The sequence below is a fragment of the Myotis nattereri genome (genome assembly GCF_964212035.1).
Source record: "Myotis nattereri genome assembly, chromosome: 5".
Taxonomy (NCBI): domain Eukaryota; kingdom Metazoa; phylum Chordata; class Mammalia; order Chiroptera; family Vespertilionidae; genus Myotis; species Myotis nattereri.
Window position 1 is genome coordinate 52,129,008 of NC_138080.1, and position 18,385 is coordinate 52,147,392.

Consider the following 18,385-nt stretch of genomic DNA (forward strand, 5'->3'; position numbering starts at 1 on the left):
AAATTATAAAGATCCTTTAAATTTAGGAAGCTAATGATGGAATCAGGGAGATATTTTGCATTTTTATAACATCTCCATTAAATTTGTGAAAGATCAGGCTAAGGGAGAACATCTCTGAGTCAGTATAATTTTAAAATTAAATCATCAAGGTAGACTGAGATTGAAATAAGGAACGCGGGATGGCACTGAGAGTGCTGGAATGTGGCTCTTTGAGTAGATTCAGGGGTAAAACCTCCGGAGTTCTAGATACCTCTTTTAGCACCAGAAGATTATGATAATAGGTGCTGATCAGAAGCTTCTCTGATTCTTTGATTTAAGCAACTATCTCAGAAGAAAGGACCCACTGAACTTATCTACTAAACAAGATTTCCTCTTGAAGATTTGGCAAAGCCATTTCTATTTTACTTAAATTGCCTACATTTTATGTGTCTATCAATGGCTATTGGGAAATATAGACCTTAATGATGCCAAGTTAATTAAAGGTGGTTAAGACCAAATATTAGTAGGTGGACTATGTTGTTCTGAAATATTAGGTCAGTATTTTGAGGAAGTTGAGTAAAAACAGGGAGGAATACATTCTTATTTTATGATTCTTATTTCAGAAACTCAGAATCTGAACTACTAACATAAATTGACATCAGTACTCTTGTCCCACTTTTGACTCCTTATATTTTGCTTTGCCAAAAGTCCAGATGAGAAAAAAGTGGAAATAAGGAAACTTGTTTTATGTGAGCTAAATTACTTGTTAATATGTGCTATTAAAGGCTGAGAATGAGTTTTAGAATTTGAAAGTTCATTGTACTTATTATCTTCCAATCAAGCCAAAGTTATTGAGAATACCATATGGTTTTAAAAGATATATTTGGTGTCTTTGGGAACTGGAGGCTACTAAATCATTAACAGCTGCCAGAATGGAACAGACCAAATGTACTTGGAATTTAGTCCTTTGTAGTGGGGAAGTTTGTGGGTTTCCTGGTTCAGCCCATCTGATGAGAAGAATAACTCACAAACATGTTAGCTAGTTGTACAGGATGAAATTTTGCCAAAGAATATGATAGATGAGAGTGCAGATAAATTTAAAAGACTGTGTCATTAGTTGAAAAAAATTAAAGACAATTAAAGAGAAAAGTAATATTGCCAATTGTTAAGAGTTTCATCAGGTGCAGGGGTTCTCAACCTAGGAATTATTTATATTTGGGCCAGAGAATTGTTTGTTGTGGGGTCTGTCTTTTGCATTGTAAGATGTTTAGCAATATGTCTAGCTTCAACCACTGGATGCCAGCAACATCCTCTCTCCAGATGTGACAATCAAAAATGTCTCCGACATTGCCAAATGTCCTCATGAGACAAACTTGTCCCTGATTGAGAGCCACTTGGCTAGACTACACAATAGCCCCGAAATCAAGTTGTTAGTATGTAGATGTTTTTAAAATCTCGAGATTGGGTAAGATCAGTTAGATGTAGTGAGAGGAATAAGGAGGCAAAAAGACCAAGGACTGAGCCCCAAGGAACTCAAACTTTCAGAGACCCCATGAAAGTATAGGAGTGGGCAGAGGAGACTGAAAAGGAGAAATCACAAAGGGAGGAGGAGAGTGGGGAGAATTGTCACAGAAGGTAAGAGAAGAGAACGTAAAACTAAAGCCTACACTCAATGAATAGCTGTGGGGGTTACTCGGTTGTGCAAATCATGATAGTAATTCATGACCAACTGAAAAGTGATGCTTGCATTTCTATTTCCTCACTGGTCAACTCCTGTCTCATAGGTAAAAGCGTCTGATGCGGATGCAGGACTCTATGGCTTGGTCGAATATTCTCTTTATGACGGATTCCAAAGCTACGAAGCACCTCGAGCCTTCCAGATTGACCCACATGATGGGCAGATCTGTGTTTCTCAAGATATTGACAGGGAAAGGGACCCAGCCACCTATGATCTCTTGGTGAAAGCAAGAGATGGGGTAAGTCTTTGTGTATGAAATTTTAAACAGACTCAAAAGTGAACCACTATGTATACATTACGGAGTACTAAGGATTGTCAATGGCCAATACTGTTTCATAAATCACTACTTCTTTCCTTTTCCTGGAAAATTTCGAATCAACCACCAGACATTCTGTTATTTCATCCATAAATAATATCTCTAACAGGTAAGGATTTTAAAAAAAACATAACTATAACAAATTAACATTAATTAATTAATATCTCATATGTATTCCATTAAAAATTTGGGGGGTATCCAAAAATGAATTTTAAGATTACTGGGATCAAGATTCAAATAAGCTCACAAATTGATTTCATCACTGTCTTCCTTAAATTTCAATCTATGTTAGCTCCCCACCCCCTTACCTTTTCTCTTAGGATATTTATTTTTTGGAAGAAATCAGGTCATTTGCCCTTTAAATTTTCTACATTCTGAACGTGGCTGATTCCATCCCTGGGATTCATTTTCAATGTTCTTTTATGATATTTCCTATAACTGTCATTTAGAGCCAGAGGTGATGCTGTGAGCTTTTTATTGCATCAGCAGACACACATCATTATTTCATTACGGGTAATGACATGGTGATTTTTGAATTCTCTTACTCTTTTGCATTTATTTTCTGGAATCTTCAACTAAAAATAAAGTACTCTCATTAACTAGTTGATTACCCTGCAATATAATTTATACAGTAAAGGCAAATTATACTTGGTTATTTCTCTTTATCAGCTTTTAGAATATTGAGTTGGTGCATTTGCCATCTCCAAGGAATACTAATGATGTTTTTTCTAGTTTTATGATGAAGTCTTGGATTTTAATATATTTGATCTGTTTCATACATTACCAACCTTATCCTTTCTGATGTCCATATTGACCCATCAGTGAAGGAACCTTCAAATTGGCTCATATGTCTTTTTTTTTAACTTTTAAATTGACATTTTTTAAAAATACAGAAGAGTGCATCAATTATAAGTACATCTTATAGGATTTTTGCAAAATAACAACGTGCATGGAAGCAGATGAAGAAACATTACCAGTGCCCTGGAAGCCCTACTCTTGACTTCTTGCTGTAACTATCCCTTCCATCCTCGTACCCTTTAAGAATAATCATTATTGACTTCTAATACCAAACATTATTTGCCTATTTTTAAACTTTTCACTGAATGGATTCATACAGTATGTGTTTTTGTTGCTTTTGCGCAACATCATTTGTAAAAATCATTCATGCTATTGTGTGCAGCAATAGTTCATCCATCCTCATTGAATTATAGTATTCTTTTCTGTGAATTCACAATAATATTTATCCTATCTAATAAAAGAGAAACATGGTAATTAGCGTACATGCGCTACCCTTCCCATTGGCTAATCAGTGAGATATGCAAATTAACTGCCAGCCAAGATGGCAGCCGGCAGCCAGGCAGCTTGAAGCTAACATGAGGCTTGCTTGCTTCAGTGACGGAGGAAACCAACCTTCCCCGCCTGCCTTGCCGGCCTCTGAGCTTACAGTTTGAAACATTGTTACAAATATAGAAGCTAAACAAAACCCCAGAAACCTGCTTTCAGCCCGCTGGAATCTCAGAGCTGGAGTTGATACAGTGTTTCGATTATAGAACCCAAACAAACCAGATACCTGCTTTCAGCAGCAGAGGCCTCAGATCTGGAGCCAGAGCTAAAGCTGGCCCGGAATAAAAAAGAAAAAGAAAAAAAGGAGCAGTTGGGAGCTTCAGTCACCCCCAAGCCTGAAAACAGCCCTCAGCCCCTCACCCAGACTGGCCAGGCACCCCAGTGGGGACCCCCACCCTGAAGGGGGTGTGACCAGCTGCAAACAGCCATCATCCCCTCACCCAGGCTGTCCAGGCACCCCAGTGGGGACCCCCACCCTGATCCAGGACACCCTTCAGGGCAAACCAGCCTGCCCCCACCTGTGCACCAGGCCTCTATCCTATATAGTAAAAGGCTAATATGCCTCCCAGCACCGGGATCAGCGGAGCTGAGAGGCCTCCCGGCACCGGGATCAGTGTGACAGGGGCAGCGCCCAAACCCCCTGATCGCCCTGCAGCTCTGTGTGTGACAGGGGGCGGGGCCACAACCTCCCTATCCACCCTGCTCTGTTTGTGACAGGGGAAGGCGCCCCAACCCCCTGATCAGCCCTGCTCTGTGCCTGATAGGGGAGAGCTCCCCAACTCCCTGGTCAGCCTGCGGCTCTGTGTGTGACAGGATGCGGCGCCCCAACCCCCTGATTGGCCCTGCTCTGTGTGTGACAGGGTACGGCGCCCCAAACCCCCCCCCCCCCCCATGGGCCCTGCTCTGTGTGTGACGGGGTAGAGCCATAACCTCCCCATAGGCCCTGCCCTGAGTGTGACAGTAGCGGTGCCCCAACCCCCTGATCGGCCCTGCTCTGTGGGTGATAGAGGGCGGCGCCCCAACCCCCTGATCCGCCCTGCTCTGTGCATGACAAGGGGGAGCTCCCCAACCCCCTGATGGGCCCTCCTCTATGCGTGACAGAATACGGAGCCCCAGCCCCCCTGATGGGCCCTGCTCTGTGCGTGACAGGGGGCAGCGCCCCAAGCCCCTGATTGACCCTGCTCTGTACATGACAGGGGGTGGCACCGCAACCTCCCCATCGACCCTGCCTTGAGTGTGACAGGGGGTGGTGCCCCAACCCCCCCATCAGCCCTACCCTGAGCGTGACTGAGGTGGCATCGCAACCTCCCGATCCGCCCTGCTCTGTGCATGACAGGGGGTGGCGCCCCAACTCCCTAATTTGCCCTGCTCTGAGCCCAACCAGGGCCTCACCTGTGGATTGGGCCTGCCCTCTGCCACCTGGGAGCAGGCCTAAGCCAGCAGGTCGTTATCTCCTGAGGGGTCCCAGACTGCAAGAGGGCACAGGCTGGGCTGAGGGACCCCCCTCCCCCCTGAGTGCACAAATTTTTGTGCACTGGGCCTCTAGTCTATTCTATAATTGAACATAACCATTTTTTGTTACAAATAGTGCTTCATGAACTATCTCATACATGTAATTTGGTGAACAAACATAAGAATTTATAGCAAGTTTATATTTAGGCATGGAATTGTTATACCATAAGAAAGCCTAACAACTTTTCAAAATGATTTGTACCATTTATACTCCCACCAGTAAAGTATGAGAATTTCATTTGCTCCACGTTGTCTAAAACATTTGTGTTTTTTAAAATGCTGTGCATTTAGATGTTTGTTTGTGTGTGTGTGTGTGTGGTGTGTGTGTGTGTTTGAAATATTTTTATTGATTTCAGAGAGGAAGGGAGATTGAGAAAGAGAAACATCAATGATGAGAGAATCATTGATCGGCTGCCTCCCGCACACCCCCTACTGGGGACCGAGCCCGCAACCCGGGCATGTGCCCTTGACCAGAATTAAACCTAGGACCCTTAGTCAGCAGGCCAAGGCTCTAGCCACTGAACCAAATCAGCTAGGGCCATTTGTTATTTAATCTCTTTTTGATTATAGCAATGCAGTTACCTATGTAGTGGTATAGCACATTGGGGACTTTGCATTACCTTGAAGAATGATGAATTGAGTACATTTTCAAATGTTACTGGCTATTTGTTTAACTTGTTTTGTGAAGTGTCTATTCAATTCTTTACCCATTTTCTATTGTACTGTTGGCTTCTTTTCTTATTGTTTTTTATTAATTCTTTATATTTTTGGCATTCAAGTTCTTTCTTGGATATATTTGTTGCATATATCTTCTCCCATTCTGTGGCTTGCCTTTCACTCCCTTATTGGTGCCTTTTGAGGAACAGAAGCTTTTAATTCTAATAAAGCTCAGCTTATCTATATGTTCCCTTTACAATTAGTACTCTTTCCCTTTACAACTGTCCTTTAGAGAAATATTTGCTAATCCTAGGCACAGAAGAGTATTCTCTTATGTTTTCTTTCAGAAACATTATTGTTTTACCTTTTACATTTATTTTTTTCAATATAGTGGGAGGAAGGTTTATTTTTTCCAGTATGGGTATTCAGTTGACCCAGCGTCCTTTGCTAAAATGATCATTCTTTCCTCACTGTACTGAAGTATCACTTTTGTCATGAATCATTTGACTGGGTATGTGTGTGTCTATTTCTGGACACCCTATTTTTTACTTACTTGTCTAACTTTGTACTAGCGCCATACTCTTTTAATTTTTTTTATCTTTATAATAGGTCATGATTCATGTATTCTTTTAGCTTTGTTCTTCATTTCCAAGATTGCCTGGGCCATTCCTGACCATGTACACTGGCGTGTACGTTTTAGAAACAGCTTGTCTAATTTCCATGACATTGCAGCAAAGATAGCCTGCTAACACACAGTTTTACACTTTTCTCCTCGCTAAGTCTATTTTGGAGACTTTCTTTGTTACTGACTATTCGCTTATGTAGATAGGTACTGCTAACACCTTTCTGGTCTAATCCTTCTCTTTTGAAATTAGTGAGAGAATCTGCCTACTTAAGAAATAAGTCAATGAGGAAAAATGAGTCTGAATATATTTATTACAAGTAAACATGTATAAACTAACGTGAAAGTTTCAGTAAAATTACTGTGAGCTATTACTATATTCAGTAAAATTACTATGATCTATTTGGTTAGATTTTATCAACCCCTGACTATGTGATTGCAGGAGGCCTTGAGTCTATGTAAGACATCATGTAGTAAACAAAAATAGGAGTAAACAGAGGAGTTCAGGTTAATTCAAGTCTCTGTGATGGTTTAAAACTAAACATATGCACACACAAATATTTACCCAAAGCTTCAGAAATATATTCTCAGTAGATTTTAAGACAATTATAAAAGGCCATCCTAGGATTGAATAGCCAGTTTAATTCTAATGCTATAGTAGTCAAACATCTGTTTCTAATTAGTTGGTTTCAGATGACTTTGTAAAAATGTACCTAGAAATTATCTTAATAGAAATAAGATCATTTGATGCCAGAAAATTTTTTACTGATAAAAAAAAGCAGTGTACTAATTAGGATTATTGGCAGAGGAATAAAAAAAAATCAACCCAGATATTTAATTTAAACCTCCTTTCTTACTTCTTTCTGTTTTTATATTGAACATACTCTGCAGACTTACTCTATGAAAAAGCCTGCCTTTTCTCAGTTTACCAGTCTCTATGGCAACATTCAAGTACAGCTTTAACCACAAAGCTTTCCCAGCTTGAACAAAGGGGATGCATTTTCACCCCAGCCAAAAGGTATTTTCTTTTCTAGATAACTAAGAAAGGGTTTACAGGCTGTGTAGCAGCTTTTGATAGCTTTTAGAAATCAAAGAGGAAACGTTCTTCAGGGTGGTGATTGCTATGGTCTGAATGTTTGCGATGCTCCAAATTCATATGTTGATGGTCTTTAGAAGATGGGGCCTTTGGAAGGTCACCAGGGTGGAGCCCTCATGAATGGCATTAGTGCTCTAATAAGAGACCCCACAGAACTCCTTAGCCTCTTCCCTCATCTAAGGGCACAGCCAGAAGTTGGCAGTGTCTGGGCCATGCTGGCACCTTGACCTTAGACTTCTAGCTTTCAGAACTGTGAGAAATTTCTGTTGTGTATTAATCTCCCAGTTTATGGTATTTTGTTAAAGCAGTCTGAATGAACAATGATGTATATGAATCAGAATATTCTTGTGTAAAAACTCCTTCTTTTGTAGAAAGAAAATCCTCCAACAAAGCACAACATACTCTAGATTATTAGAACAGAGAAATCCTCCCTGCAGGTACTTCATATTCAAGGTGATTCATCATAAGCCCAGCCCTGGCGCAGATGGGAACTGGTCTGCACCCTGCCACATTTAACGTAGGTTTTATTATTATTTAGGCATGAGTAAGGAGATAATTGCTATTTTTAAAACAATTTTTTTATATTCACAGATCCCCAGAGGAGGCACCAAGGGAGGGAGTGTGTGTAGACAAGGGAAACCCCGGGGTCAGGAGGCAGAGGGAGAGAGGAAACACTTCAGGCAGGGGTTTCCAAGGGAAGGAAGGTGAGAGGCAGAACAAGCAGGCTTATGATTGGCCAGTTTGAATAGATTCAGTGGAATCTTGGGCATAGAAGCTGCCTCTAGTTATCTGGTACCTGACTGTGGAGTGATTAGGGTAGGTGCATTGTGTCCTGGAGTGTGAAATCCCCATAAAGGCTGTGGTTGGGGTGTGGGCTCTGGAGTGGTTGGTTTGCATTTGAAAAACATGCTCACCTGATCCTGGTCAGTCCCTCCAGGATCAGAAGGTCCCAGATGTCAAAGTATCAAAACACAGAAAATAGAAAACATGGCCAATACACTCCTCTAGTGCAGAGTTCCCTTGAAGAGGAAGGCAAAGGGCTCACCAGAACTCCCGGTATAGGTAAGACTATGCAGAGGAAGCAGCTGCCTTGTCACTCCAATTTATTGGAGATAACACCCAGTAATACTGAGGGAATTCACTACTCAATTTAACTGTTGGCCCAGGGTAGCATCATAAATCACCAAAGAACGCTTTTGTCATAACATTGGCCACTTTCAGCAACTTCTTTTTTTGTGTCAAGCCCCATGTGGTCCCATACAAGCTTCATTCAATTCTGCTCAGTCCTGGGCAGATAGTCCTCATACTCCTCCTCAGGCACCACCAACGTGCACTCTTCCTCTTCCCCACTTTCCTCTCTGGTGTTATCATATTTCTCATATTCACTTCCACATTTTGCATCTTCTATCTCATCTCCATTCTTTTTCAAGTTTACCTCCTCCAGATGCTCTTGAGTGTTTGGATCCATCTCCACCCCCGTCTTCCACTCTTTTATCATGTCATCGAGGTGAACTGCTTTAATCATACTCCTGCAAACATAACGCAGCTCGTCCTTCATGGCCAGTACAAAACTAGAGTGAGAACTAGGCTCTATTAGAGGGCCACCGGCTTGTCAGAATCACCTTCCTCTTTCCTGGTGTCTGGGGCAGAGGTACATGTTCAACGGTGATCAGAATTGCATTCTCTGTGGCCACCACTTTGACCCCTCCAAGGGCTCCGAGGTGCCAGTTTCCCCACATTCCTGCTTGTCATCACCTTCAGGCTGCACTTCTTTTGACCTCACCTATATTTTCTCTTCTCTGACCTGGGTCCCCTTAGCTGTCCCACAAACCAGCAGTTCTTTGAGGTGTCATAGAATACAGGTCATTAAAGAAGTTGTCCTCCAGACTTTCTTCCTCTTCTTCACCACAGACACCCCTGAGGAACAGTGTCTGATGGTTCCAGGTCATAGCCACTGAAATGCCAGAGGTTGAGTACACTCTATGCCCCATGTTGCAATCTGAGTCCACACCCATTTGCCTTTCCTTCCTTCCTTCGGTCTTGAGTCAGAACATATCTTAATGCAGGGTGAGTTTGTCCACCTTAGTTGACTGTTTCCAGTAGCCTCCATAGATGATTATGCTCCCCTGGGGAGTGGTGGACATTTGGCAGCCCAGTCTGGGTGTCGTCCCAGTCCCTCATGGGGACAGCTTGCTCCACATGAATGTGTCCAGGTTAATGGCATACATGCCATTGTAGAGATGTAATCCCTTCTACACTCATGGAACTACTAAAAATAATTAGCTATGTCTTCCAGGCTACCATCCAATACCCACATTGACCTAAAGAATCCCCTATTGATTTGACTTACTCCTAGGTTTTGGTCATCAAATGCAGGACACTTTAAAGATCCGTGTAATAAAGAGGATCAATTCATCTGCCTCTGTATGAGCAGAGAATGACACATTCAATGTGGACATGGTGTTTCTACAGTCTGTCTTGTTAGCATCTAGTGTCTGGAAATGGGCAATCAGAGCTTCAAGGTCTCCTCCTTCTGCAGTGTTTGGACACCTTCTTCTCCATTTTGGTGGCCTTCGTCTCCTTCTTGCCCATCCCGTGGCTCCAAGGAGGTGCAGGGGGCTCAAGGAGAGAACTTCACATGCAGCTCACCTGAAAACAGGTTCTCCTGAGGGCATGCCTGGCCATGCATTTCATAAAGGAAGGGAGATAGAAACATCAATGATGAGAGAGAATGATTGATCAGCTGCCCCCTACACGCCCCCTACTGAGGATCAAGTCTGAAACCCAGGCATGTGCCCTAACTGGGAATTGAACAGAGACCTCCTGGTTCATAGGTCAATGCTCAACCACTGAGCCACATGGCTGGGCTGGCCATGCATTTGTAAAGACAAATTTTAGAAGAGTCATCCTTATCCCCTCAAATAATAAAGTTTTTAATAACTTCCTAACCTTCACCTTGTTTGGACCTAAAACTGCCTTCAATGTTTGTCTTAGAATGTATGAGAGCAAGCAACATACCAGTGTGTGTGTGTGTGTGTGTTCCAGTGTGCAGTGTTTATTCGGTTGTCTGCATATTTATAAATTTCTGTGATACACCGTGCATTTCTACAAGGTGAAGTCTGCATCTGTCATGATTGTTGTGTGCAATATCTACCAGCAGCATATGTCCCTAATCAGAAAGGTTAGTAGAGATGAAGATAATGTTGACAATCACTGGATAGGCTGTCTTTTAAATACAATCTAGACTGAGTCAGAAGACTAAATGAACTCAGACAAGATATTTTAGGTTCAAGATATTGGATTCTAGGCCATAGTGAATTTATTTAAAACAATGAACTATATTTTGACAAAAGACTTTTAACTTTATAGAATTGCCTTGATAGTTTGTGGTTTTTCCTCTGATCCTTTCTCTTCCTAACGCATGTCTTGAAAGCTCTTTGGAAGAAAATTGCTGAGAACCCATTTGCTGGTGGTTACTAAGATATTTATCTGTCAAAAGAAGAATTTTTTCTTATAAAATACCTAGATGCTCTGGGCTTCTTTTCTATTTATTCTTGTGATGACTGTCAATATTTTAAAAAATTCAATCATTCCTCCTATTTCACTGGTATCACTTTTGAAATAACCTATTTTTTGCTGGTACTGTTGCTGCTATTTATCTCACTCATAGAAGCCATGAGGATGTTATAAAATCATATAATGGAAACAAATAATTGGATTACATTGGAATCAAGAGGGTTTTCACAATAAAGCCCCATAATTTAATTACCCCATGCTTTACCTAATTCCTGTTTCCTCTTCCCATTTATTTTCATTAAGTGAATGTCTCCTTTTTGGTATGTATGTCTATTAACATTCTATTCCTATTTTCTGTGACATCCTGAATTCTGTAGCTGAAATATGTGTCTGAGATAAAGTTATTTCGTCTCTATCTCACTATTCCAGGCTTAGGGCAGGGATGGGGCAAACTAGCAATATAGAAAGTAAATTGATTTAGCCCGTCACCATTACATGCATTCATGATAAAAGTTGGTTATTATTTGTGCTACATGGTTTGTGTGTAAAGCAGATAGATCTCTAAAATAAAAGCAAACTTGCTAAATAAGAAGGCATATTCATTTTTTCCTTTTTACTGCAGCTTTATTGAGGTATGAACCTTTATAATAAAAGGCTAATATGCAAATTGTGCCCTCAACCCGGAGTTCGACCAGGGGGCAGTGCTGGCCGGCTAACCACCTGCGGCCCCTCCCCTGGCCTGTCTGGTCTGATCAGCCCTGATTGGGGCGGGCCAGCCAGACCCTACCCGTGCCTCTAGTTAATAAATAATATTGTATGTATTTAAGGTATTCAGCCTGATGTTTTGATTATACATATGCATTGTGAAATGGTTACCACAATCAAGAAATTAACATATACATCAGCTCACATACTGAGTGGTGAAAATCCTTAAGACCTCAGCAAATTTGCGTTTAATATTATTAACTATAATCACTACACTGTCCCTCAGGCTTCCAGAACTTATTCATTCTGCCTAACTGAAATTTAGGTCACAATTATTTTAATTTTAGCAGATTATGTTATCTCACTTTCCAAAACATATTCAAGTGCTTATTGCTATCTTACATTTCATTGACCCTCACCCCAACCCCAGTTTAAGGAATAAGCCTTTGCCCAGTTGCTCAATTATTTTTTAGCTAAATTGTCTGAACTATGTCTCAAATTGATTGTTTACAATTCTCTAATATACTATCAGAACCAATCCACAATGTCTTCAATATCACTTTACCTCATTCTTATCTCTAAAGTTTAAGCTTGTCATCCATCCATTATCCTCCATATTCTTATCCTCATCCTTCTTTTTTTCATCCTTTAAATTGAATTAATCTTTTACCTACCTTCTGTACCCTCCCAAGCTCTCCTACCATGGCCTCTGGAACTCATAGCCCATCATTTAGCCAACTCCCTATAAACTCAGCCTGGTCTATGACTACTCCTGTATCTTCTTGCCCTGATTAAAACAGTTCTTCCCTCAGGATACCAACCCCTCTCTGACTCTTTTACAGAGAAACTGACATTCTGCTAAATCAGAAGCCGGGAGGGAGGTGTCCAGGTGGATGCCCTCCCTGTTGCCCATTGCAGCATCCAGATCACTTCGACTCCTTTCTCCATCAAAACCCAATTCACGCCTGGCCATTGTGGCTCCCTGGTTATGATTGACTAGAGGCCTGGTGCACAAAAAACGTGCATGAGGGAGGGGTGCCCTCAGCCCATCCTGCACCCTCTCTAATCTGGGACTCCTTGGGGGATGTCCGACTAAACCAGCAGTCGGACATCCCTCTCACAATCCTGGACTGCCGGCTCCTAATCGCTCACCTGCCTGCCTGCCTGCTTGCCCCTAACTGCCCCCCCAACCCGGCCTGATCGCCCCTCACTGCCTCTGTGTGCCGTCCTGATTGCCCCCAACTGCCCCTTCCCTGCCGGCCTGGTCGCCCCCAGCTCCCCCCCTGCTGGCCTAGTTGCCCCTTACTGCCCTTCCTGTTGGCCTAATTGCCCACAACTGCCCCCTCTGCTTGTCTGGTCACCCCAAACTGCACCCCCATCCCCCACTGGCCTGGTTGCCCCTAACTGTCCCCCCCCCCGCCAGCCTGGTTGCCTCTTACTGCCCCCCTGCCAGCTTGGTCACCCCTAACTGCCCCCCCTGTTGGCCTGATTGCTCCCAACTGCTCCCCCCCCCCTGCTGGCCTGGTTGCCCCTCATACCCACCCCCCCCACCACCACCACCAGCCTGGTTGCCCCATGCAGCTTGCTGTTCAGTTGTTTGGTCATACCTCACTAACCCCCCTGCCAGCCTGGTCGCCCCACATAGCCTGCTTGTTCAGTTGTTTGGTCATCCCTCACTAACCCCCCTGCTGGCCTGGTTGTAGGCAGCCATCTTGTGAGGGTGTGAGGGTTAATTTGCATATTATCTCTATTATATAGGACTCCCAGTCAGGACACATACCCAGGTTGAGGGCTTGATCCCCAGTTATGGGAGTGCAGGAAGCAGCTGATCAATGATTCTTCCTCATCATTGATATTTCTATCTCTCTCTCTCCCTCTTCCTACCTCTCTGAAATCAATAAAAATTATATTTTGTAAAAAACAATCCAGATTTGAAATTCCTATTCAGACTATACCATGGACACTGTTGTTGCCATCACATTCTCAACATCCTTGTCACTCTGGACCTTTATACCTTACTCACAGTCTTCCTCTCCACCATTGTTCCCTCTCAGACACTTCAGTGTCCACTGATTGAACAACCCAAGCCAGTCTGCAGTGCCCTCTTATTTCACTCTACCTGGGAAATTTAGGTTTGCTGAAGACAGACAGCCAACCTGCATTTTGAGCATACAGGCTAGATGGAACTCCTGTTGTTTGTATTAATTTGTTGCTGGCATGGCCCTGTAATTCAACTTAGAACAAGGAAAATTACATTTTTCTAAGAATGTATTTCTTTCTTTCTTTATTTTATTTATTGATCTTAGAGAAGAAAGGAGGGGGTAAGAGAGAAGAGAGGAGAGAGAGAAACATTTGTTGTTCCACTTATTTATGCATTTACTGGTTGATTCTTGTATGTGCCCTGACTGGGGATCGAACCCCCAACCTTAGTGTATCAAGATGATGCTATAACAAACTTAGCTAACTGGCTAGGGCTAAAGATGTATTTCTTAACTTAGTTTTAGTGCCCAAAGTCTGAGATATATGGGACCTCAGAGCCTGAGTGTCACTTTCAGATCCATCCTTAATGTCATCCCAAACAATACTCTTTCTGGCCCTCCTGGCCCTCACATGAGCTTCCTGCAGACCTGCGCTGTAGCAGTCCTCCTTTCCTCTCCTGCCAAAACTTCTTTTCCACTGCCTTTCCTCCTCCGTGCTTCTCTGCCATAGAAAAAGAAAAAAAAAATTAAGAGAAAGACAGCAAGAGAAGCCGGAGGCTGAGTGAGTGAGAAAACCCAGGCTGTGACTTCCCAAGGATTTTTGTCAAAGATGAAAGTATCAAAATGTGCCAGATACAAATGGTGCTTTAAAGTAGGAACATATGTTTCACTTCAGAAAAGTGAAAAACCACAGAGGATTATTTTCTTCTATTATAGTCTCTCCCCTTCTCCTTGTTTAGAGATGAAGGGGACACAAAATAAACAGCCTCAGATCCACTTCTCACTATTTTGTGTAGTATATTACTTTCCTAAAATTTGAAAAATTCAGAATTCTGAAACAGATCTGGCCCCAAATATTTAGGATTGCTACCTTCCCTGCTACCATTGCCTTCAGACTTGATTCTAAATAGCCTCCCAAGTGGTTTCCCTCCTCCCTGCCTTGCTGGTCTTCAGTCTGTTCTTAATACTGCAGCCAGAGTCCCAGTGAAAAATCCAAGTCAAATCAAGCAACTTCTCTGTTCAAAACCCTCCAGTGGGTCAGAGCCATGGTTCCTTCAGGGGCTCCCAGAGTTTTCCATGCTCTGTCCCCGCCTCGCTGCTCCCTGAACAGGCCTGGGAGGAACAGGACACTCCTGCCTCAGGGCCTGTGCACTCGCTCTTTCCTGTTTCTGTTAGGCTTTTCCTCCCAATGACTGAGGTCTCACTCCCTCCTACAGGTCAGTCTGTGATTCAAATGGCACCTTCTTAGTGAAGCTTTCGCCGATGATTTTTTTCTAACATTGTGCCCTCCGCCAGTGATCTGCTTGTAATGGCTTCTCATTCCTCAACAGGGTGGACTAAGCGCTCAAGCTTTTGTTCGTGTGGATGTGGAGGACGTGAATGATAATGAACCTGTGTTTAACCCGCCCACCTATGTGCTGAGCATTAGTGGCCAGACCCAGCCGGGAACCGAGATCATCCATGTCCTTGCCACTGACAGGGATGCTGGGGCATACGGAGCCGTGGCTTACGAGCTCATCCCCAGTGACCTGTCCTCCCTGTTTACCATCGACTCTACCACAGGTATGTGATCCTGGAACAGTTTGCCTCTGGAATCAACGTCTTCTGTGAAACAGCCAGAAAATGAACAAGGGTGATTTCTTTTATTAGCAGGGATGTTGCAAGACCTATGTCACCTGCCAGATGGCAGTGAGGTGTGTTGAGAAGAGCAAGGGCTTTGTAGTTCGGTTATACTTGGATCTCAGTCCCAGCTTATGATTTTCACTGGCCCTACTCTCCTTACTTAAAAAAAAGTAGTGCTGATGATCCCTATGTTGCCAAGTTTTTGTGAGGATTAAAGGCAATAATTTAGGAGAAACAACTAGCCAATATGTTTCTTCCTCGTATGCCATCTAAGGGTGACTTGCGTGATTTCAGGGTGCTAATCATATTAGTGCTAAGAGTCTTCTACCGACATCCTTTTCTAACACTACGTCTCGAATTCCCTTAATCTCTTTGCTTAGTTTCCTTGTTTTTTTAAATACCTAAAGCTCCTTTTAGTTTTCTAATACGACAATTGTGCTTCTGCCAAAGAAGTCCAATCAGCAAACTGAGTTTTTTAGAAACAGTCATTATTTAAGTTGGTACCCTTCCCTTCCTATTGGATTCTTATTAACAAAATAATGTTTGAAATAATTATTTCTAGAAAACATAAAATTACAAGTATATTACATTATAATACTTTTGAGATATTAGAGATATTCTGGTCTAAAATTTTTTTCTTTTACCTTTTTTCTTAAAAAATTTTTTTACATTTTTTTATTTTGTAGTAAGGACACTTAAAATGAGATCTGCCCTCTTAACAAATTTTTAGGTGCACAATCCTTTATTGTCAACTGTAGGTACAGTGTTGGACAGCAGATCTCTAGAATTTATTCCAAATTTAATTGAAACTTTGTTCCCACTTTTTAGCAATTTCCCATTTCTCCCTCCCTGTCATCTCCTGGCAACTACAATTCTACTCTTTGATTCTAGGAGTTTGACTATTTCAGATACCTCATATAAGCGGGATAGACATTTGTCCTGTTACTAGCTTATTTCACTTCAGATAACATCCTCCAAGTTCATCCATGATGGCACTTCCTTCTTTTTAAAAGCTAAGTAATATTCCATTGTGTGTACATATCATGTTTTGTTTATTCATCCGCTGATTGACATTTAGGTTGTTTTCACAGCTTGACTATTGTGAACAGGCTTCAGTGGACATGGGAGTGCAGCTAACTCTTTGCTATTATGTTTCTTCTTAAAGCCCCTGATCTGTGTGCATGGGCAGAATGAGTATCTATTGTGATGGTGATGATAATTTCAGATGCCCTGGTAGGCATGCTCTGTACATTGTCCTATTGGATCTTTACAACACTCTTTGCAACAACCATATTCATTAGCAACAAATAATAATTTACACGGGACATCTAATCTGCCAAGTTAGTTTGCCTTCTCACCCAGCCCCAGGTAGAGAGCCACTGCTTCTTGCCAGGAAAGGGTTCTTTATCTGGAGTGTGTGGCTGCTGGGGGATTCACTATTTACAATGACAGTCTTTATAAGGCAGAACTTTCCTTGCTCAAAATAACCCACTGATGTGGCCCCTTTGACATTTAAAAGATCAGAAGAACACACTGTTTTAGGATATTGGTCTGCTTATCTTGGCTTTCTCAAAATTCCTCTAAACTGAGGACCTTAACTGCTTGTCAAAATGCCAGGTCCTCTAGGACAATAGCATTGCCAAATTAGATAGGTCAGCCAGTAATCAGGGCACAGCATCAAGAAGCACTCAGCAGATTGTTTTTAGAAGACATCAACACACTCATCATCTAGTTTCCCCTGGAAGATCTTGAAGAAGGAGCTGTGCAGTATCCCATTTTTAGAAGAGATCTCTGTTGTGCTGGCTTCAGTCAGCCACAGGCTCCCATTCCTGGCACTGGGTACAAGACAAATGCCATTGTTAATCACGGAGAACACTTTATGTGAGTCATTATCTAGGGAGGTATCATGGTTTTGCTTTGTTTTTTTTTAAAAGGAAAACCAATTTTGTAATGGAAGTGGCTTTGGGTTATTGTTGGCCGGTGCCCATATTATTTTCATGTCAGTGCACTTAAGTTGAAGACATTTATCAGTGTAACAGTACTTGGAATTTAGTTGCACTTAATCACAACTCATGAGAAATTCATGAAAGCTGGTAATGCTTTGCTTTAACCTTTAGAAGAGAATTGAAAAGCATCATGACTAACTCTGGGGAAAAGGTTGCCCAGTGTACCGGAAGTCTTCAGTTTGCACAGTTGCGTTCAAGTTCATCTGTTGGTTGACTGCCACCCCACATACATTTTCTAAATTGCACATAATAGATTTCCAGGCCATGCCATTAAAGGTCATCTAACTATTGATGTAATCAAAGAATTGAACAAGAAGCAGTTTGGAATATGGTTTTTTTCTTCTTCTTCATCTGTGCTTTTGTTGTAACCTATAGGAAGCTGCTCCTTCTTGCTTCTCCTTTAAGGCCTATCTCTACAGAAGCTGCCAGTGCAAACACAGTCTCAAGGAATTGCCTTTAGCCATACATTTGTGGAATAAAAAAATCAAGTGACATTTAGAAATAATTGAAAATTTATTTAAATCCTTATTACATTCTCATAAGAAATTGCAAGGGAGTGTCATTGATAATACAGAGCAAAACTTCATTTAAACCCTCTTCCCTCATCACAGCTTGGTAGGGGATTTGTGGCCTACTTCACTTTTCTTCAAAACTAACCCAAACTTTCTCATTTCCTCTCTAGCTTATCTGTGCTAGCTGGCACTTTTCCAGATTTATGTACTAAATAAATATATAGAATGTATATACAGGGTATGGCAAAAGTAGGTTTATAGTTGAAGTATGTGTAACAGAGTTTATTCTTGTATTATTATTTATTAATTACTAGAGGCCTGATGCATGAAATTCGTGTGAGGGTAGGCCTTCACAGCCGGGGCGGCTGCCTCAATCCCTCCCTCGTAGCCAGGGCGACTGCCTTGATCCCATGGCTGCAGCCGGCTTCTTCCGGAAGGTCATCTGGAAGGACGTCCGGACAGCCTTTTAGTCGATTTGCATATTACACTTTTATTATTATAGATTGTATTATTTTCCATATGAATAACTATAACCAATTTTGCCCCCACCTTGTATGTATA

At 42.0% G+C, this 18,385-nt stretch overlaps 1 protein-coding gene across 1 annotated transcript in view; it reads left to right on the forward strand.

The window, feature by feature from the left end:
* DCHS2 (dachsous cadherin-related 2) overlaps positions 1–18,385 on the forward strand; it is a gene marked incomplete at its 5' end in the record, with an annotated part of 201,144 nt that overhangs the window by 109,386 nt on the left and 73,373 nt on the right. The window contains 2 exons of the mRNA XM_081090653.1: positions 1,764–1,955; positions 15,015–15,246. Coding sequence (XP_080946779.1) covers positions 1,764–1,955; positions 15,015–15,246 — 424 coding nt within the window. The remainder of the gene's footprint in view (positions 1–1,763; positions 1,956–15,014; positions 15,247–18,385) is intronic.